Here is a 22,678-nt window from a genome sequence, read left to right on the forward strand (position 1 = left end):
CCTCTATTTTAAGGGTGCTGAGCCATATGGGTGTAGTGAGCAGAAACAAAAAAGAGGGGGGGGAAAATCTACCCTCTTTGAAGCAGAATCAAAGCTGTTGGGATGCAAAGGAGTTCTTTTTTTTTTTTTTTTTTACGCAGGAAATCTTCAAAATAAAGACTGTGGGGCATAGCCTTCTCTAATTGTGTGATGCAGGTTCTCGCTTGAGGTGCTAATACAGGCGGCTCAGTCGAGTGGGGTTGGGAGGAACACTCTACAATATCCTTTGCACAACAACACTTTCTCCCGAACGTCGAGTGGAGTACAAAGAAAGGAGGAACTGAACACGCAGAAGGTAGAAAATTACATACTACAGGTGCTTTGATTCAAACTTTTTTTTTTTCCCCTTTATGCTGGCGAAACAACACAAATCCTCACTATTTAGTGCCTGCAATACTCTTAGTATCGTTTTTGAAGGGAGACAGTTAGAGATTCGGTGAAGCTGTCTTAAACATATTTTAGGTTTGGCAGGCGCCCCGTGATAAATGCATTGCAATATAATATTTCACCATTCTGATTTTGTAAAAGCATGTCCAGTCAGTGTGCTATGGGGGGCATATGAGGAAGGGAATTGTGAACCTGCATCTTTTTGTGTGGGAAAATTCATCACTTTAAAAAAAAAAGATTTAAAACCCAGCTTAGCATTTACTTTGAAACGTACATTTTTGCAGACAAAACCTTTTGTCAAATCAAATTAAGCCCATCTAAAGTATTGCTACATTTGAAAGGAAAGGGGTGCAACCTTCAAAGCCTGAGATCAGATGTTTAGATCTGTTCCACACCTATTGTATGTTTAATTTCAGTCCAAATAGTTGTTTTTTTTCATTGATACAATTGATTGTGAAAAACAAAAATGCAATACAAAGAACATTTATGTCCTTCCACTATTCAATCTTTTATAAATATTTTCCAAATAGACCCGCCTTCTTATTAAAACCTGGGACTTTGGGAGTACTCCGGTCGTAGACGAGCATTCATGTGCGGTGAGAGGTGGCAAAAGGGAGTCCTGGCTATGGTTAAGTATCTACTGGAGGACATCCAACCAGTCATTATGAAGGATAAAATGATATAATTTTAAGCCCCGTGTGGCACTTTAAAGAGCTGACTTTTCTTTAGAAAGTAAGACACCTTGTACCTTATGGAGTTTTACGACTAATACCCGAACTTTAAACTTCCCCGACACTCCCTTGCTCTTTTGCAAGGAGAACTTTAGTTGGAAAAAAAAATTGTCTCATGATTGTAATCAGTGATTAGTCAAAAGTTGACATAAAAAAACAAAAAACAAATCTAGGCTTGTTTTTGATATAGAGTTTGCTGTTGCTCCAGCAGAGAATTTTGCTTCATATTGGATGTAATCAAAGCAAACGTGTTCTGTTTATCACTGTTTGTCATAATTTTGGACTTGTGTTGACATTCCCAGCCAAACTAATGACTGATTTGAAAAAAAAAAAAAAGAAAAAAAAAAAAAACTTCCCGAATTTGTAACATTTTGTTTCTGTGATTATTGATGTTTCCTAGCAACAGGGACATGAAATGATTTAATCAAGGGCATTTACAGCAGCGGGATCCATTTTATTTCTAATACAAAGAATAACAGAGAAAAAAAATCAGCGCATTTGAGTTATGTCAAATTAGATATATCTCACTGACAGAAGAAATGACTTGACAAAATGTTTTTTTTTTAGCTAAATTATTCAGTGGAGTGACTTATATTTGCTGTTTTACAGATTCCATTGGTTTTTGTTATTTTGTCACACACATATTTACATAAAATAAATGTTCATATCAAAGAAATGTAAGTTGAATAAATACAAAAAACAAGTTTTAAATGATTTACATGTGATGTACAAATGAAACTGTCACACACCAGTCAGATGGTTCATCACCGTAGGAGACAATAGTTGCGATGCTAAATTTTTGCATCACTTCTGAGGATTTTTGGCCCACTATTCTTGCAGAATTGCTGTAATTCCAGCCACACTGGACAGTTTTCAAGCTTTTTAAAGTCACACCAAAGCATCTCAATCAAAATTGAAGTAAAGATTGTGACTGAGTCACTCTAAGACATTGTTACTTATTTCCATCACCATGTGTCACTCTTTTATGGTGTTCTTTTGTTTTTATCTGAAACGTGTTAATTTTATGCCAGATGTAAGAAGCACACACACCTTCCAAAGCTTTCCACTTTCGTCTGGTCAGTACGCAGAACATTTTCCCTAAATTCATCATCATAATGGTTTTGGGGGCTTTTTGTTGTGATCGGTCAGTAGTAGTTTTACCCTTTGTATTCTCTCTGGAAGCTATTTTTGTCCAGACTCTTTCCATTGTGACATCTGGAGTAAATTTGGTAGGCTGATCGCTCCTTCTGACTCATTTTTATTTATTTATTTTTTTTTGGGTGAAGAATGACTCTCACTGTGGTTCACTGAAGTTACAATTAAAACAGTTTGGTCCGGCTTTGCAAAAACAGCCATTGCACGTAAGCGTATCATTTATAGCTAAATGTTACACATGCATTACATAATCTTCATCGTCGTTAACTTGAGACATATTTCTTTCTGAGATTCTTCAGCTTCCTACATGTTGTCAGACTTTCAGAAATTATTTCTTGTTTTGAGAAATCTGAAAATGAACTCAGCTTCTCAAGCAAGGGATTAATCGCAGTTAACTAATGGGGCTGGAAATGGAAATTAGCCACTTGGCTATGATTGCTTGTAATATTCATCATTGTGTATTGTCCCATTTTCGAAAATAACCTGAACCGAACTATGATCCTGATTTAACAAGTGGGACTGAGAACCTTTGTACATGATCATGTTGGCTTGAATAGCCAACATGATCAACATGAATTTCTATATTAATTTATATTTATGCATTGTCTGATAATAAAACGTATCAGACGATAGCGAAGGAAATCTATAGAAGGACAATCTGCGCTGGAAAAACTGTACAGCTTTGGGCAAGTAATAAAAGCAACTTGTTACATGCAGATTGTCAACCGAGCAGAAAAAGTTTCCCGTTACTCTATGCGCCATATTAGTGTGCCATTTCCGCTGCATATATCCCTCGTACAGAGCCATACATATTTCATCAGGCTTAAAACAGGAATTGCATCCAGCCTGTTTTATTAGCATTTTAATCCCACTGCAGATTTGTCTGCTGCGCCACAGTTTGGATAGAGCATATCCAATATAGTGACTTTACATTTTGTGTTTTATAAAAACAGCTTTATTTTCATTTTGAGAGGTAAAACAAGAATAAATAATGATATACATAAAAAATGTGACAATCTACAAAAAAAAAAAAGGGTACAGACCAGTGCTTTGTTATACTTATAATGTAACTTGCAGGATTTTATTGCCAAATGAGATTTTATTTGAAAGAAACAACATTCACCTTGTCATTTAAATACATATTATTTTTTTTCTTCTAAAGAAATGGCTTACTTCAAAGTGAGCTCTGTTGTCAAGTTTGTAAAGCATGCTCTTTTTTTTTCAATAATCAGGAAAAAAAAGATGAAAGCCGCCGTATGAATTCAAATTTAATTTGTTCAGTCATCCATTAAAATGGTTTGTCTCTCGCTACTGCCACAACACCGTCCCCCTGCGCTCTTCACACACACACACACACACACACACACCCTCGTTCTCACTCAAGAAAAGCTGTGTGGCAAAACTCGAGCTCTGACTCTGAATGACAATGAGACGAGCCGGAGAGAGGAGGGGAAAAAAAAAAGAAAAATACATATTGGGGGCACAGTGAGCTTAAGCAATTAAATTAAAAAGTTATTAACTTTGGAATGAGGGACACTGCTCTCCTTCCTGTCACCGCCTGCAGACGTAGAAATAAGGGAAACAGGAAGAGCGGCGAAGGAAAGGAGAAAGGAGCAGAGAGGCACGAGAGAAGAGAGAGAACTTGTAGGTGATGGTCGAAGGTCACACGCCCAGGGAGATCCTCTGCAGCGGCGCTCCTGCCAACTCTTTTGCTCTGATCCGTGTCTACGTATGTGAACCTGCTCACTTGACCATTTGGAAGCAGCTGCCTTGAGCAAAGGACTGGCTCCTTGCCACTCTCCATGCTTATCCCTATGTCAGCATCGTCGTAGCGTTGCGAGCCCAAATTCCAAGGGACTTGGAATCAAAGTTAATTAAGCTTTTGCTGTGGTTTGCACTAATAATAAGTTATGAGCTGACTCCTAATTAACCCTTAGAAACTGCTTCCTTTTACTGGAGTAAGTGATATTTGGAATTATTACACAATTAGCACTGTTACGCCAAGCATAAACCTTCCCAGTAATGATGGTTCTATACTCTATGATAAATGAAGCATTGCACTTACTCTCTGTGTGTGTTAGTGTTGGGAATATATTTAAAACGCTTTTTTTACTGCACACGCAGAACTGGAGGTCTGAAGTAAAGCGAGTTAAATACCACAGTCCAGAATTGCCTCTCATTAGCGGAGTTATAAATCTGGTCCATAATATCATTAGTGGGCAACGGATTTTGTGCTAATAATTTATTTAATAGGGACACATAATAGCAGGTCATGGCCTCGAGCCATTTTTGTTTCCATTAAAAGGTGAAAAACTTAATTGTTTTCAGTATTAACCACAAACAGATTAAGAAACAAAGTCTGTTTCCCAGAGTTTTACGTCTTTACAGCCTTCGCTTTAAATGAATGAGCCTTTGTATTTTTGAAGATAGCGTCACAACAAAGAAATATCCCACTAAGCGGTTTAGGCATCATTTTTTATTTATTTATTTATTTTTTGTCAAGGTCTCTTTGCTTCATGATAACAGAAGTTTCTTGACGATTTGCATAGAGTAAGAAGCAACCCAAATAATTTAGATGCAGATAGAAATAATATGTTTTCACACTGACTACACATGAATAGTTTTTGTTTTTAATTTCAGAAAGCTCTGCTCGGTTTATCTGAACTATTCATATTAAATCAGGGATATTTCTCAATGCCTCTTCAAGATTACACTTTTTAAATTCCATTAATTTTATTCCATTGTTTTTACACAACACTTCTATGCATATCCCAGCAAGTGTGGTAAGAGAATCATGTTGATTTTTTTTTTTCATTGATCATACTAAGGTTTCAGTGCATAAAGTTGCTTTTTCATTTGTCACGTTGCAATTAAATATAAAACAAACTTCTACTTTCCACAAGAAAACCGCACTTTTAATTTGTTCACTTTAGAATAGAAGGTGCGACATGTTACACTGACTTTAGATGCACTCTTACATGTGTGTTTCTTGTAAAATAAACATTTTTTCACCAAATCTCAACTACTGTTGATGCAAGGAGAAATCATATTGAAACGCAAAGTCAACTTTTTTTCCGATTGGGAAGTTGGAATTTCCCAGTTAAAAACTGGAACATTATTATTCACCTTCCCTCCGCCTGCCAGCTTCCTTCCTTCCACAGCTGTTTTCCATCACCTGTTTTTTCCTATGCCTGCATTCTCCTTCAAATGTTTGTATTTTCTTCTGATTGCGTCCCTGTTTTCTGTTCCCAGCTTTATGTCTTGTTCCTGTTTTTTTTTTTTTTTTTTTTGCTTAGTTTTCTGTTCTTCATTAAATCTTTCATCAGGACCATTCTGAATGCCGGTCTGCAGTTTGGGAAAGCTTTAAACCTACATTACCTGAAACCTACATGGCTACTTGCTTTTTTATTTGGCTACCTGCATATCAGTGTGAAGACGTCACAGAATAGATCATAGAGCAGCTGTTACTGTTTCTTTTAACCCTTTCATTAATGAATTGTGATCCTTTGTGTCAGGATTTTTTTTAACCTTTTTTTTAATTATTTTCTTAAGGCATATTTTTTTAAAATTATTATTATTATTTAAAATTTTTTAGGTGGTCATTTGTAATGTTCTCCAAATACAAAGTTGTTATTTCAAAAATACATCAGCGGTATTGTTCTTGAGGGGTCATCTGATGTCACAATATTTTTTTTACCCTCAAGAGTTGTCTACAGTAGAAGGAGGGACCGGGTCGGTTGGCATGCTTTTTTTTTTTTTTTTTGTCTGTCGGCCATATTGGATTTAACAAAAAATAATTTCTTGCATTTGCAGCTGATGGCCAGTAGTTGATGGTGTATTTTATGATATGTTAGTGTCCACTTCAGTGGTCTGTGTGCATTTATAACATAAAAATCCACAAGAAGCAGAAGAAAATGACTGTTAAATAGCTGTCCACTGTAGTGACCACTATGTATGAAAGGGTTAAGTAAGAAAGTCCTGGGTTGGAATCCTAGCTGGGAACTTAAGTGAAGTTTTTACGTTCTCCCTGTGTGACTGTGGATGCAGTTTTCTCCATTGTGAAAAAACAAACAAACAAACAAAACATACAGGTTAGGTGATCTGATTGCTTTACACTCTCTTCCCATGTGAGTTAGCACATTGTCTGTTGCTGTGTTACCCTGTGATGGACTTAAAACCTGTCTGTTGTATACCTAAGCTCTCACCTCTTGGCCACTGGAGACAAACATTAGCTCCCTGCGCACTTAGGAAAACGGATGAATGACTAAATGAAATTCATTTGCGATTTCAGCCGAGTAAATTGATGTCATCCAATACTTGACAAGTACTAAAGCAAAACCTGAGCACAGGAAAATCACGCTCGACCTCGCAGGCCTGCTGTTGCGAGCCATAAATACAAATTTGCCGTCTTAAGTTGGTAAAACCCAAGACAAAGACGGATCTGCTTTCCCACTGCCTCATGACTGTAGGCGGCATCCAAATCCTGTTAGCCTGCAGAGAGCATGTGAACAAGGTACGACGTGCTGGAGTTAAGGTTGGAACAACAGCATGCCAGGTGACCACACTCAATCACCTGATGCCGTTGTTACATTATGCAATCATGCAACTGCTTGACAGGCCTTGACTGACTGCCAGGAGGGGAGGACTGTCCGAGAAGTGCACTCCAACTGGAGTTGGATCCTTCGGTGGAGGAAATTGGCTGGAAATAAAGATGAAAATCAAATAATGCTTTTGTACAAGAGGATTTTGTTTTGCTGCATAATCAGAATGTTGCTGAACGTAACCACCACTTTTTTCTCTCTCTCTTGAGAAAGACCTAAACAGAGAGCTTTATTAAGTCTGATAGGAGCTGCTTGACACTAACAGATAGTTAACTAGTTTCTTCTCAAACTGCAGGCGCCACATCCAAACTCTGTGTTCTCTCTCTGGTCATGATAATCGGGAAAAAAAAAGTCTCCCAAGAATCAACTTTCCTCCTGAACATTTTCTTTCTGCTGTTCGGGCTATTTTAAGCTGAGAAAAACCACACTATGTTCATGATTATGGTCCCAGAAGGCCCAAAGTGTCATCTTTGTTTCATTTCTTAGCTTTCTACAAATTGCTTCGCCTGCTGAACAAAGACTAATGCTTCAGTGTTTTACAAGGAAGCTATTAGGAGGTGCAAAAATGGAAATCTACTTAATGTTCATTCTATAAGCAGCATTTGTACCCTTCAACAAATTTATATTGGTTTTAATGTGCAGGACTGAAGACTTGAATTGTTAACCAAGATCCAGACATTTGTTTGTTTTTTTTTTGTTTTTTTTTGTTTTATGCTTAATCCCGTGGAAGTGACACAACATCTGTACCAGAGAGGACGAGATGAAGATTCCCTCATGGTAAATTTCCAAAAATCCGATAAACTCTAATCAGGTTCTTTGGTTAGGAACACGTGCTCAATTAGTGTTTTAGCAAAATTAATCAATCTGCCAATCAGGTGGCAGCTGGGTGTACAAGTGTGTAGGTGTAGGTCAGGTGAGGAAAACCAGCTGAAGTTGAAACTGAGCTTCAGAATGGATAAAGCTTACCGAGGACGGTCCGAAAGCAAAATTTATTCCAAGAAAAAATGCTTTGCTCTCATCAGAGGTCAGATGAAAATGGGCAGGTTGCTTCAATATGAAAGAAATGCCAGCTTGAATTGTAACTCATTCCAATTAAGGTATGAAGAAAACCATCTCTGTATGCTTGACATACCACAGAAAAGCTCAGGACTCCTGGCAACAGTCAGCAGAATTATACAACATATTGATAAAAGCATAGAATGGTTCAATTGGTCTTAATTGTACAATAGGATTAGCACTTGTCATGCACCATGCATAGACCCTGCCTTGTATCTATGGTTCTATGTGGTGGTGGTGCTATAATGGCACCGTTTTGTTGAGCATCTCTTACTTTGAAGGTCACATCTGACCACATGCTTGCTACACAGCGAAAAAGTTTGGGGTTGTCAAACTAAGTCAACTTATTCCGCACAAATATTTTTAGGGATGTTTCTCTTTTTTTTTTTTTTTTCTCCCAGTATGGTTAAGAACACGGCTTACTTCAAAAAAAAAAAAAAAAAAAGAATAAATAAAAAAAAAACATGGAAAACGTACAAAGCATGCTCGGTTTATGCCTCATATTCTATAATAAGCAAAGTCCCATCTTATCAAAAAGGTGTTATTTGATGGGCTTCGTCGCTACAAAGATGCGCCGTATTGTCTGTGGAAAAAAAAAAAAGAAGAAAAAAGAAGAAAAGACAAGAATGAAGGAAATCATCAGGCGATTGTAGTCTGAGGCCCGTTCACTCCAATCTCCTTGTCTTCCACTGCCACACTTCAAAGACGTCTCAGGAGAGTAGCTTCAAAACACACAGCTTTACAGGCTGTTTGAGGACCGCCACAAAGTCCCAAACCAGCCAAAAAAAAAAAAAAAAAATCTCTCCAGTTATTTGTTTAAAAGTAGGTTTATGGTATTGGATGGGCTTTTTTTCATCATTCTCTTTGCTTGACGTCACTTTTATCTCCCACCCCAGTATTGCAGTATTGTTTTTGTTTTTTTTCTATTTGCTTTCCCTCTGTTTGCATTATCCTCCTTCACTCTCTCCTGCTGTTGCTTCATCCCGCTCTACCCTTGCAGTGGGCTCAGATGCAGTAGCTTAAATCTTATCGGAGCGGAGGTTCTGCCAAGTGCAATCCATTACAGGAGAGTAGAACGGCAATGTTGTGTGTTTTTTTTTTTTTTTTTTATATTTCAACTTTTATCTCCATTAATCCCCTCCGTCTTTCACCCCTCTCACTCTAACATCAGCTCAATTTTCTTTGCCATCCTCATTATCTTCCCATTACATCTGCTCTCCCCCCCGTCGTTACACCATCACCCATGTCTTTTGATCCACCAACTTTTCATTCCGACTAATCTCTCTTTTCTGCCAACTTTACATATCTTTCTTTTGCCCCCTTTTTTTTAAAAAACTGTAGGATATATGCTGCTTTCAGGATTGATCATAAAAAAGAAGAAAAAAAACATACTTGACAACACACTGCTACTATTGTCTGTGTCTTTCTTCCTTAGTTTGTTTTTTCTTCTTTTTTCTTCCTCAGCTTGTCAGATTTTATTTGTTTATTGTCTCATGGCATGTTCGTCTTCTCTTCCTTTTCCTGTTTTCCAGGAATGGGTGACAGCCACTGACCTGCTCATCTCTTTGGACAGACTGAATACCTTTGGGGACGAGTTTTTTAAGGATCCTAAAGTGCTGCGCTCGTATTTTTATGCCATCTCTGATTTTTCTGTGGGTGGGAGGTAAGAGAAGCAACATTTTTTTTAAACATCCTTTTCAAAATATGTTTAGTTTTATTAAATCCCCTTTGATTATTGGTGGAATGTAAAGTTTTTTTTCTATGCTGAATTTAGAATGCATGAATAAAATGTAATAAAATTTTTGAATGGTAATTTAGTTAAAATTAGCACAGATTTCTTTGCTATTTTTGTTTTTTACAAGCGCAATTATTTTGTCTCAAGGTAACCAAAAAATATGTCCTTTATAGAGAAAAATGTGTAATATTTGATGTGTAATATCAGCTCCCACAGTCGCTACTGTATCTAAATTCAGGAGGGCTTTGCTACAAGGTGCTCAGAAGGTTTGGGGAAGTCTTCGGTTTCTCCTCCAAGATGCCAAAAAAGGTTTTCTTAAGTAACATCCAGCAGTTTCACATTTGGAGCTGTAACTTTGCTGCTATCAGTGAGGGTATAAAGCAGCCAAGGGGTGCTAAAAATGTTCTTGATTAATTGGGCATCAGCTATAAAAGCAGAAGTTTGGCAGAGGTCAGCGTACTCCAAATGTGTGTTAGAGTAATGCCAGAAAGGAAAAGCCATAGCAGTGATTCTGGAGAAGTTACAGCGACTGCCCATCACTGCGTAAAGCATCATTAGGCCATTTCCAAATAATCTGAAATGCATCATTCTTCCCTAAGCAAGGTTAAGCAAGTGGAGAACATTCAAGGCGACTGCCTGTCTTCTCTCTCAGAGCCAATATCCCAGCAGGTTGGTGCAAAGAGCAGCCAGTAAAATCCTGAGGTTATATGTAATAAAACAAAAAATAGTTTGTCAGTTGGTGCTAGCTTGTCTTATCAATGTGTTTTTCTCTTTTCTTTTGTTATTTTTATAGTTTTGTTTTTGTTTCTTTTTTTTTTTGTTTCTTTTTTTTCCCATTATCGTCACATCAGCTGCTTTGGAACCTTAGACTGCACCGACCCAGCAAGTGTGGATTCTGCAAACTGAGATCAGATAGAAAGTACACAGGCCAGACTTCTGGAATTGAACCATAGTTTGATTGTATTGCAGATATTGGAAGGTTTCATGGTTTTGTTTTCCTAGACTGGATCCAAAAGGTATGACTTCAAGAAAACAAAATAAATAAAACTATCTCCTGTCGCTGCAGCAATTCTAGAGGTGATCAAGGTTGGAGCTTAAGCAGGTGTTGTTCTACTTATTTTGCAATAATCTTTAAGGGAAACAAATATTGAAAAAACATGAGATTAAACACGCTTGTAGCAAAAAAATTTAAAAAAAAAAGTCAGGTATTTGCTACAGTAAAACAATCAACAAAAAACACATGGAAAATATGTGAAATCAGAGGCAACAATCACTGGTAAAACAATCATTTTAGCCCCAAATGACATGAAAATTACACAGCTGTTGCAGAGAGAAATAGGGTTGCCACCCGTCCCTTAAAATACGGAATAGTCCTGTATTTGGTTGTTAAATGTTGTGTCCTGTATTGAACCGATACAGGACGCGATTTGTTCCGTATTTCTATAAATGTCCGATAGACGTGCCTATCACACATATATCAAAAGTAATTGTAACATTAATGACCAAAATAAAACACAGGAAATATTAAGGTCAGCTAAATTGTCGTGGTGTGAGCTCAAGGAACCCCAGAACGCTACGGACCGATGCTCTTGTGGTTGCCTGGAGACCGACATTACGCAGCTGCAGTGAGCTGCTATCGACCGCGTTTTTTTAAAACATCCTCAACTCGATTCTCCACCGTCCTCGGAACCAAAACCTCTCGTAAAGGTACAGACGTGAGAGGGAAGACTCAAATCCCAGGCTGAATAATGTTAGTGAAGATGAATACAGGCAATTAAAACAAATGTGTTCGTCCTGGCGCAGTGTGCAGTGCTGCATGATGTCAGTTGAGGAACTGAACTGGGTCTTGAGTTCCTCAACTTACCTAAAGAACCAGACATCAGCATCTCTTCATCCCTGAATCATCTCCTGAGGCTGATATGGTACAGAGCATTTTGCTATGATTGATTAAGTTTCTTATTGTGGTTTTAATTGACTGTCATCGTTTGATTATTAGATAATCAATTACTTGCTTATTTAATGTATAGTTGTATCAGACAAAATAATACAAATGGCCATTTAAAGAACAAATCACACTAAGAGATTAACAGTAAATACATAAATATTTCTTACTATAAAAAGATTTGTTAGGGCTTTCTGTTTGTTTTATTAAGAAATTTTGACATGTTAATTCAGTGTTCAGTGGTCGTTTAATGTATTACTAATGTCAGACATACACCTTCTGCCCAGGGACGGTTCTAGATGGGGGCCAGCAGGGGTACAGAAGATATTATGCTAAATAAATGTATTTTGTTAATATTCAGAGGTGGATTTTTTTTTTAACTTTCACTATTTTATTTTAACCATTAATTAAAAATTATAGTGCTGCACTTTTAGCTGCTGTATTGAGATAGGATCATACTTTCTATCTGCTAGAACAGGGCTCTGCAACCTGATCCAACCTGTATCTCTGCCTGCTGTTGCAAACGTGACATAAGGCCACCATCTTGCAGTGGTCGCCAGCTTCACTCAACGTTGTACGTTTGAGGCACAATGAAGTGTCAGCGCATTTAATTAATTATATCTCGCTAAAGACTGACATGCCAATAAAACTGAGCAGAGTGTCCGTCAGTTTCACATGGTTAAAGTCCCCTGCAACCACGTACAATGCCTCCAGGTGCTTCATCTGCAGTGAGCTAACGGTGTCATACAGCTCCTCGATGCTTTGTTGCCGTTAGTACCCGGCGGAATGTAAACAATGGTGATGAACACCGCAGTAAACTCCCGAGGCAGATAGTATGGCTGACAGCTTTTAACCAGGCCACAGTTCGTACACCAGTCTACCTTCATTCACTTACATACATTGTCCTCCTCCCTGTGTTTTTCCTGACCGTTGGTCGCAGTCTGCTTTGCATAACTGAAGACCGTTGATCTGGAAGGCTATGTCTAGCATATTGGTGTTAAGCCAGGTTTCCGTTAGGCAAAGAATGGCACAGTTCTTCATCTCTGCAGAAACTCTTAACCTCAGATCTAACAAATCCACTTTCTTTCCCAGTGAGCGGACATTGGTCAGAAAAAGAGTCGGAATCGGTGGCTTCATAGGCATCAGCTGGGTCAACACGCCCACCCGTTTCCCCTTCTTCTGTTTTCGGGCACAGTGTTTCCTTTTGACAGTTGGTCCTCGCACCCTGCTGTCCAGTCCATTGTCCTCAAGAGCCGCCGTCTCCCAAGTGCGGATTTCAGCCTTGGTGATATATTACCAGTTGAACTGTCTCCATTGGCCATCAGCTAAGCAGAGCTGCATTCAGCGGTAAAGTTTGTTTTTATTCAAACTTCAGCAGTTTTCTAGTTGTTCTGCTGAGGTATTGACATCAATTTGTGACATCACGCAAATTGATGTCACAAAGAGAATTGCTCCACAAAAGTGACATCACAAAGCTGCACGGTCATAACCATTGCAGAAGTCGGAGAGCAAGTATTGTCAAAGCTTTTCAAGATAAAAGGTAAATTCCTAACAAACAAATTTGTCCAGACAAGAGGATCAACAATGAGTGAGAGCAGTGAAGCATCATCTTCTGAGAAAACAGAACAGACCCTAGCGAGAGAGACAGAAAAACTCAAAGGCATCCTGAAAGAAGTTAGCAAGATGTCCATTGAGAGGCAAACGCTGATTAAATCCAATGAGGAGCTGAAGATGAACATAGAACAGACTGAACATGAAAAAGACAAGCTCCTTCAGGAAAAAGACGAGGAAATTAAACATCTGTTTGCAGTAAACAGAACTTTAAATGAGGACAAGACCACCCTGGAGCAGAGACACACCGCCCTGGAGAAGAAAAAGACCGCTCTGAAGCAGAGAAACACCACTCTGGAGCAGAGAAACACCGCCCTGGAGCAGACAAACACCACCCAGGAGCAAATAGACGACACTCTAGAGGAGATTAACGACGCCCTGGAGCAGATTAACGACGCCCTGGAGCAGAAAAACTACGACCTGGAGCAGAGAAACACCACCTTGAAGCAGGAAAAGATAACTATGGAGTATACACACAACAGGCTGAAGCATAGAAACACCAACCTGGAGCAGAGACTCACCACAGTGGAGGAGAAATACAAGGCCCTGGAAAAGGAAAAGACCGCCCTGGAGCAGAGAAACACAGCCCTGAAGCAGACAAACATCACCCAGGAGCAGATAGACAACACTCTGGGGGAGGTAAATGCCAACCTAGTGCAGATAAACAACTCTCTGGAGCTGAGAATCACTATAGTGGAGCAGGATTACACGATCCTGGAGCAGAGAAACTCCACCCTGGAGAAGAGAAACGCCGCCCTGGGGCAGAGAAACACCACCCTGGAGCAGAAAACCGCCACCCTGGAGCAGAGATACGTCACCCTGAAGCAGAGAAACGCCACCCTGGAGCAGAGAAACGCCGCCCTGGAGCAGAGAAACCCCGTCCTGGAGCAGAGAAACGCCGCCCTGGAGGAGGAAATGACCAAACTGGAGCAGGATATCACCGGACTGGAGGAGGATTATGATAATCTGCTGGAGAAAACCGACATCCTGCTGGAGAAAAATGACATCCTCGGACAGGAAAACAAAATCTTGGAGGAGGAAAACGACGCCCTGAAGGTGAATCGCAGCGTCCTGCAGCAGAGAAGCCTCACCTTGGAGCAGAAAAACACCATCTTGGAGCAGCAAAACACTGCCTTGGAGCGTATAAGGACCGAACTACAGCTTGAAATGGAGCAGCTGAACAATAGGCTGAGGGACATAGAGGAGCAGCAGCCCCAGCAGCCATCTGAAGAGGAAACCCATGAAGACAGCCAGTCGGTTACAGACCAGCCACAGGAGCAGCCATCTGTATTCAGACGTGTGGTCGGAGCCCTCACCAATACACTTGTGAAAATGTACAAAAGAGACACTCTGAGGTATTGGGTTCAACCATGGTACTTCTAAATAAAAAAGTGTCATGAGGGCTCCAAGCTTCATGCTTGATTGTCGGTGGCAGAAAAGCTTGAGGACAGCAGGACTGCAGTGTCAGCAAAGCTTGACACTTGGGGACTGATGGTGGAAGAGCTAATGACTTGAAAGATGTTTGCAGGAGAGCTTGAGGCCCGCAGGACTGCGGTGCTATGAGAACTTGACGCCATCGAACTCAGGTCTCCTTCATCACCAGACAATCAGACTCGCTGGTCTCCGAGCTGACCTCCAGGGCTTCGTGTCGAGTCCCGTTGGTCTCCAGGCTGACCTCCAGGGCTTCGTGGCGAGTCCCATTGGTCTCCGGGCTGACCTCCGGGGCTTCGTGGCGAGTCCCATTGGTCTCCTGACTGACCTCCAGGGCTTCGTGTCGAGTCCCGTTGGTCTCCAGGCTGACCTCCAGGGCTTCGTGTCGAGTCCCATTGGTCTCCGGGCTGACCTCCAGGGCTTCGTGTCGAGTCCCGTTGGTCTCCAGGCTGACCTCCAGGGCTTCGTGGCGAGTCCCATTGGTCTCCTGACTGACCTCCAGGGCTTCGTGTCGAGTCCCGTTGGTCTCCAGGCTGACCTCCAGGGCTTCGTGGCGAGTCCCATTGGTCTCCGGGCTGACCTCCGGGGCTTCGTGGTGAGTCCCATTGGTCTCCTGACTGACCTCCAGGGCTTCGTGGCGAGTCCCACTGGTCTCCTGACTGACCTCCAGGGCTTTGTTGTGGGTCCTATCGGTTTCCCGGCCTGCTTCCAGGGCCTCATAGCAAGGCTCACTGGTCTCCGAGCTGACGTCCAGGGCTTCGTGTCGAGTCCCGTTGGTCTCCAAGCTGACCTCCAGGGCTTTGTGGTGAGTCCTTTTGGTCTCTCGGCCGACCTCCACGGCTTCATTGTGGGTCCTGTCGGTTTCCCGGCCTGCCTCCAGGGCTTTATAGCAAGTCACGCTAGTCTCTGGGCTGACCTCCAGGGCTTTGTTGTGGGTTTTATTGGTTTCCCGGCCTGCTTTCAGGGCCTCATAGCAAGGATCGCTGGTCTCCGGGCTGACCTCCAGGGCTTCGTGTCGAGTCCCTTTGGTCTCTCGGCTGACCCCCAGGGTTTCGGGTCGAGTCCTATACGTCCCCCGGCCGACCTCCAGGGCTTTGTGGTCAGTCCCTTTGGTCTCCTGGCTGACCTCCAGGGCTTTGTGGCCAGTCCCTTTGGTTTCTCGGCTGACCTCCAGGGTTTCGTTGCGTGTCCCGTCAGCCTCAGTCTCCACGTTTGCCTCAGTCCAAATGTGGACAAGTTTTATGTGTGTGGGGTCGGTGAGCCCCATGTAAACACAAGAATTAAATTAACATTTAAATGTAAGATTTTAAGGAGCTGGCAAGTTTACTTTGTTAAAGTTCAAAGAACAATATTCATAGTTAGATTGGTTTGTTATCATAGCAACAATCTGATTCTGTGAGTTTAATCTTTGAGTTTGAGCTCTGTTTGTTTACAAATACAAATTAGTAAACTGCAATTATAACTGATTGTTTTTGTGTTTGTAACACTCGCTATGTGTTTACAGTTAATAAATTTGTAATAAGACCAGAGCTAGGTCCGGCTACTGGAGTAGTGAGAAGTGTAGTTTGAATTAATGACCACAGACCAAAGAAAATTAAGTTAAAACAGCCGGCTTATTATTAGTTTAAAGAACAATAAAAGAATAAACAACAACAATGTTACACAATTAACACACAATGACATAAATTCAAAAAAAGAAAAAAAAATAGTTTCCAGTTCCTTTCAGAGTACTTTATAAATCTAAATTAAGGATACTATTTATTTTTACCTAGGTTATAGTTCTATTTAGGTTCTAGTTAATACTATTTAGTTCTATTTAAGTTCTAGTTAATACTATTTATCTATTTTGGTTTACAGTTTGTTTTAATCTGTTTAATCTATTTTTAGTTCTTTAGTGTTTCCCTTAAGGAGTTAAAAGAAAAAAAAAACAATAACAGCAAAACAACAACACAGCAGAACAATTCAGAAAGGACAGATCAACTGTGCTTCAGATTGATGTCTTGTTTCTTCCGATGATTCAACAGTTAATTCTGTTTCAGTGACCCACTGCTAATACGCACGACAACATAGGCAGGTCATACCAAGTCGCGAGGTTGGCAATGTCCAGCAGAAGGCGTAGCTCCTACTTGATGGTCATTAAGCTCCCGGGTTGGCTCGCCATCTCGTTCTCCTTAGAAAGATCCAATTCAGTGATGATCCGAGACTCTTTAGGAAGATCCAATTCAGTGATGATCCGAGACTCTTTAGGAAGATCCAATTCAGTGATGATCCGAGACTCTTTAGGAAGATCCAATTCAGCGATGATCCGAGACTCCTTAGTCCAAATCCCAGCCGAACGAAAACAAAACAAAAACAACAAAAAAAAAGCCTGTTGCCAACAAACAGCGACAGTTAGCAACAGTTAGCTCCTCTGCTCATAAGCCGTTGAATTTCTGTTGACAAGAGCAGCTGTTAGCTTCAGCGGATCAGCTGTTACTCCTGTTGACTTTCAGTTGACTTGCTGTTAGCACCAAGAGCAACAGCCAACGCCTCCGCTGATCAGCCTCCGCTTCAGCTTTCCATTTAAATTAGATAAATGTTTAACAAATACATTATCTTAAAAAAGAAACAAAAGAAACAAAATACACTTTCAACTCACCAAGTCCAGTTCCACAACACAAAAAAATGATCCCGAACGCAGTCAGGGTGAGAGAAAAAATATGGAAAAGCTCCTTCTCCAGAAATAAAAAGAACAAACTCGTCTTAGACAGCAAATCAGCTACGAGTGGTCAATTTCTCTTATCTGTCTTTTCTTTTCAGCACAATCCCGTTTGCTTCTGCGCTCTCTGCTTGCTTTACGCTCTCTGCTTGCTTTCTCTCACGTCAGAGAACGTAGCAACCCGATTGGCTGAAGCTAGTCACGTGGGTTACACATAAATGTGACCCTTCAGAATAAGAGAATAACAATTTTAAGATCGATTAATTTCCTATTTATTTTCCTATTTATTTATTTCCTATTTATCTAATTTACTATTGTTTTTATGAAGAGGCTATTTTAACCTGGGTTACATGTTGGCCAATTAAACTACTCCCCCTCTCCCAGATTTGACTAAATCTAACCCAGAAGCTGTTAGAAGTGCTAATGTTTTTAGCAGCAAGACTGACTTTTAAGTCAAATTCTGCTCAAGGCCCCATTTAACTCAGCCCTGCATGAGTTAAATCCGCGGCACTGCACAGAGATGCTCAACAAACAGGAGATTGAATTCTATGGTGCTAATGTGGCTTTCGTAGCTCTTCCATTTTTTGTCTCTTGAGTTTTTAATAAGAATCACAGAAACTGTTGTGGTTGCTCAAGTTTGAGGGACGACTTTCTCAGAGCTCTCTGTGCGCAATAACTTTGGCTTACTAAGTAGACAAAGCATCTGATATAGTTTGGTGCACCGTTTAACCGGAAAAATAATACTAAAAATAATAATAAAATAATTAGAGATGTGCCGATCAGGTTTCTTCCTGCCGATACCGATACCGATCACCCATGAGGGCCGATACACCGATACCGATCACCGATACGGTCACATAATTATTATTTATTTATTTTTTATCATAAACACTACCGGTTACATTATGTGGAAAAAGGAACCATGAATTCACCTTAATTTAGACAAAAACTTGTTTTTAATAACTTTTTCCAAGAAGAAAACTAAACAAAACAGGCATTGTGCAAATTGTACTGCTATTGATAATACTATCTTTAACAGACTGATAACATATGAAAGCTCTGAAGAGGCTAAATAATGCAAAGAGCCAAAATAAAACCTCTCAACATTGCCAAAAAGTTCAAGTATAAAACTTAACATTCAAAGGCAAAAACAGGTTCCATTACAATAAACAATCCAGAGTTACTGAATGAAAACTTCCTGATAGCATGGCGGCTAGCTGATTACTGCTAGTTCTAAGTGGCTGTTTCTGACCGAGCGGAGTAATTATGCAGAACAGGGAGGAGATCGATTATTTTTTTTAGAGATTATCTGTCTCATGTTAGGATAGCGACAGTTTTAATATGTAGGTAAAATGTATTTTTTTAGTTAGATGCTGCAGCTTTAAGCAGAGGTTCGGTGTGAGAGTCACTACCAGGTGGAGCAGAAGCGGCGCTCCGTCTGTGAAATATTACTACCTGTAGCGTAGCAGCGGTTCAACAGTGAGAGCAGAACCAGCGTCTGACATCGCAGCTCGAAGACTTAAATAATTTTGCGGGTTATTTGTTTAGCTTTCTGACTGTCATGCTAATCGGGGTGAGTGTTTGTAGCAGTGCGCTGCTTTACCTGCTGTCTGATCCTCCATATGTCTTTTTTACTGCAGTGAGCCTCGATGTAGCCAAACTCCGTCAAGTATGGCATTGTTTATATGTCGTATTAGCTTCGTTCTGTTGATGCATTTTGACTGCTTCAATTTTCCGCCGCAACACGCAAACTTCCCCATTCACTCAGTGCGTTATAGTTCCACATCGCTTAGGATTTGTTGTTGCGCGTTTGCGCAGAGTGAAGGAAAGAGGAGACCAGCTGCACAGGCAGGCTGCGAAATGAGAAGCAGGTGATCGGTATCGGTAAAAGAGACAATGATCGCCGATCACCGATCATGCACTTTTTCACGAAAATCGGCCCGATTATGATCGGTGACCGATCGATCGGCACACCTCTAAAAATAATATAAAACCAGATGTGTGACTACGAGGCGAGTGAGAAAGCTCCTCACCAGGCTGAAGCTGCATGATGAATAGCACTGCCAACAGGGACCATTAGGGTTGCCACCCGACCCTTAAAATAGGAATCGTCCCGTATTTGGCTGTCAAATGTTGTGTATTTGGAGGTAACCTGACTGAGAAAGGAGACGTCAATTGGTGAAGCAAAAAATTTCCTTATATTTTGACCAAAGACCCATATAGTTATTGTAATATGGAGAACTTCTTTACTCCCCTAAAATTGCAGCTCTTTTAAGTGTTTTTAACAATTTTTACAGATGAATGCGAGTGGCTGTTTTAGTACAGACTGCTCTCGATTTATGTAGATTAACCTACGTCTGCCTTACTTTAAAAGTGTGTTTTCTTGTCTGCCCCGTTTTTGAAGAGTGGAGCGAAATGGAAAATATTAGAATATCTTAATTTATATCCCAACTGATAATTTTATAATAATATCCCAATAATATCTCAACAGATTAATCCTCCAGAGAATCTGAAAATCTCAACTCACTAAAAGTGTCTAAGCACTCAACTAAACTTAAATAAGCAAAAGCTGTTTCTTACTTTTATCTGTTAGAGGCACCAGTATTTTAGTTAGTTTTCTCTGAATATTTCTTTAATCTAATTGTCAATTGTTCTTACCATAAAAAGGTCTCGAGTTAAATTACCACCTTAACGTTCCCTCTTTCTGCCAGTCCGTTTACCTCGTGATGAAGTTTAACTAGTGAAACACTCCACACTTCTTCCACTTTGGATTTGTGGAAATCCAAAGTGGATTTCCGTTCTCACATTAATGAGAACGGACATGTCGCCACAAACCACACTTCACCACGGTTGCTACATAAAAAAGAGAAAAAAAGAAGAAGTGGACAATTAAGTAGTTGAGATGGAGCCTTCAGAGAGAATATAAACTTGATGTGACACCTGTCATAAATGTTTAGGATCACTGCATCCGCATGACAAATTACCTAGCAACGTCGCAACACCTGGGGGACAAACCGCAGAGCGACACGTTAGCCTTATATCTGGACAGTGTGTTGAAGAACATATGCCTTTACACTCTGCTGCCTCGTGTCAAGTCTGTGAGTTAGATGCTGTGACAGATTTGTTGTGATTTTATTATATTTTTATTTTTTTTTGAGTTGAGCATCAATGCAGCCGCCGCCAAGTGTAGACTGGTGCGTGAGCTGATGCCTCTAGGACAGAGAAAATAGTTTCTGACTGAAAGCTTGGCTGCACAACAGCACTCCGTGTGCCCTGGTGTTAGCAGGGTCCGTAACCTCAGCTGCTTCGTGTGTCAGCAGATCAAACTCTTAACTGGCTAATCCATAATGGGAGGTTAATTCAGTCCCATTGCCCTCACTAAGTAAACCTCAAAATAAGCAGAAATTGTGTAAAACTTCAGCCCACGTCTCTTCTGTTATGTTTAATTATATAAGTTATGTAGTTCAACTACATCTAAGACGTGTAAAATTATTCACACCCTTCCACATTTTTCCTCTTTCTGTGACGCGTCACAGAAAGAGGAAAAACCCAACACTTTGAGTGTTGGGTTTGAGTTTTGTGTTCTGATGATGTTCTTTTCAGTTTATTTGTATTATTTTACTGGTTATCCCTTTGGGTCTTCCAGCGCTGCTTTCAGTGTCACTTATGAAGTTCCTCTCTAATACATCACTTCCCCTTCAGCTCCCAGCTCATCCCATTTATTGTGATCACCTGGTCCTTGTTTGCGCCAAGCTCCCATCCCCACTGCACTTTTACCCTGCTCTGTTTCCATTACTGTCTCACTGAATCCTGCATTTGGCATTCATTAATCCTGTCTCCATGTTTGCAGGTGTCTGTAAGTTCTTGACCTTGTTTTTCCATAGAAACTTGTCATCATTCAGTCTAATTCCGCCCTACTCTCAACTGCATTTGGATCAAACTCAAAACGCAACATTTGCAGCCTGAAAACATAGGGGCATTTTTTCTAATATATATTGTGAGACAGAACAACACATTTTCTCTCGCGATTGGAAACTGTGGAGGAGTTACAGGCAACCACTGCTGAGTTGGGGGCGGGGGACTCTGTTGAAAGAACAGGAGTTGCACTTCACATAATGGAAAAGTAGCAAGAAGAAAATCATTGCAAAAACATCTATCTATTATTTTCTTCCGCTCCACAATTGTGCACTGCTGTGTGTTGCTCTGTCAAACGAAATCCCAATAAAACACATTGAAATGTGTGAGATGTGACATTACAAAATGTGGACGAGTTCAACAGGTATGAACACTTTTGCAAGACATGATGTAAATTTCAGCAGAGTTCTGGGGTATAGATCGGAGGCAGCTTATAGTCACTTGGTCGTCGTCTTGTCAGTGATGCTGGAATAACTGGGTCTGAGCCTCAGGCAAGCAGACATGTGATTGTAGGACAGCTGAGTAAATTTGGCAGAGGTTGCCACTCAGTGACAAATATCTGCCCCTTCTTGCAGCAACTTGACAAAACCCTGCAACACTGCCAGAAAATAATGCATACAGAAAAAAGTAAGTCGCAGCTGGCAAGAAATTGACCTGTCCGTTGGCAAAAGTGGAGGAAATACATTTTAAAAATGGCTTTAAAACGTCTCGCAATTTTTATCAAGTCACTTGAACTTCCACAAAATAACCCGACGACGAAAACCTTTTCCAAGATCTCATCTGAAAACTCTCTGCATCGTGCGCTTGCTTTCCTCAATAACCTTGATGCATATCGGAGACGCGTCCTGTGGGTCAATGAGTCGAGGCACGGATTTTCACTCCAATTAGCGAGGCTGTGTTTTGTAGAAAAGAAGGTGAGAAATGTTACTCAAGAAACACGTTTAAACTGCTGGCAGGAGTTGCATTCTGATCCCGTCTTGGGCTTTTGTAAAATCCTGTGACACAGAGAACATGTCGCTGCTGGAGTGAGAAATGGGGGAGAAAAAAAGAACCTACACGTTTTAGAAACCATCCTACTTTTTCTGTAGGGAAAAAAATAAAATAAAGGTGGTAAAGTTGGGAAGACGATGCATTTTACCACTGCACAATAACCCTCAACACGTGGTGTTATGATTATTTTTCATCATTTTCACGTGACTCGCAGTTCCCCAAACTATAAGTTGATCAAGAATCTGTAAGCAAACATTACAATACTATCCTCCATTTATGAATTAAATAAAAAGTTCAGCTCAAATAATGACAAGTGTTTTGTGGGTGCTAAATGAAGGCAAAATTGAATTTTGTCATGTTTCTAGTAGTGGAAAATCAGTGCTGGTT

At 40.4% G+C, this 22,678-nt stretch overlaps 2 protein-coding genes across 2 annotated transcripts in view; both read left to right on the forward strand.

The window, feature by feature from the left end:
* lamc3 (laminin, gamma 3) overlaps positions 1-22,678 on the forward strand; it is a 142,011-nt gene that overhangs the window by 15,370 nt on the left and 103,963 nt on the right. The window contains exon 3 of the mRNA XM_088010845.1: positions 9,502-9,632. Coding sequence (XP_087866971.1) covers positions 9,502-9,632 — 131 coding nt within the window. The remainder of the gene's footprint in view (positions 1-9,501; positions 9,633-22,678) is intronic.
* Positions 13,231-21,246, forward strand: LOC148155967 (uncharacterized). The gene is made up of 3 exons (XM_088011316.1): positions 13,231-14,544; positions 14,786-16,005; positions 21,237-21,246. The coding sequence occupies exons 1-3, from the start codon at positions 13,231-13,233 to the stop codon at positions 21,244-21,246; spliced, it is 2,544 nt and encodes an 847-aa protein (XP_087867442.1).

The sequence above is a fragment of the Poecilia mexicana genome, unplaced genomic scaffold (assembly GCF_051168715.1).
Source record: "Poecilia mexicana isolate PSO_F unplaced genomic scaffold, ASM5116871v1 scaffold_12, whole genome shotgun sequence".
NCBI lineage: Eukaryota > Metazoa > Chordata > Actinopteri > Cyprinodontiformes > Poeciliidae > Poecilia > Poecilia mexicana.

Coding starts and splice junctions, on each gene's coding strand:
- LOC148155967 (XM_088011316.1), top strand. CDS start 13,231: ATGAGTGAGAGCAGTGAAGCATCATCTTCTGAGAAAACAGAACAGACC. Junction 14,545..14,785: donor AGCCACAGGAGCAGCCATCT/GTATTCAGACGT, acceptor AGATGTTTGCAG/GAGAGCTTGAGGCCCGCAGG.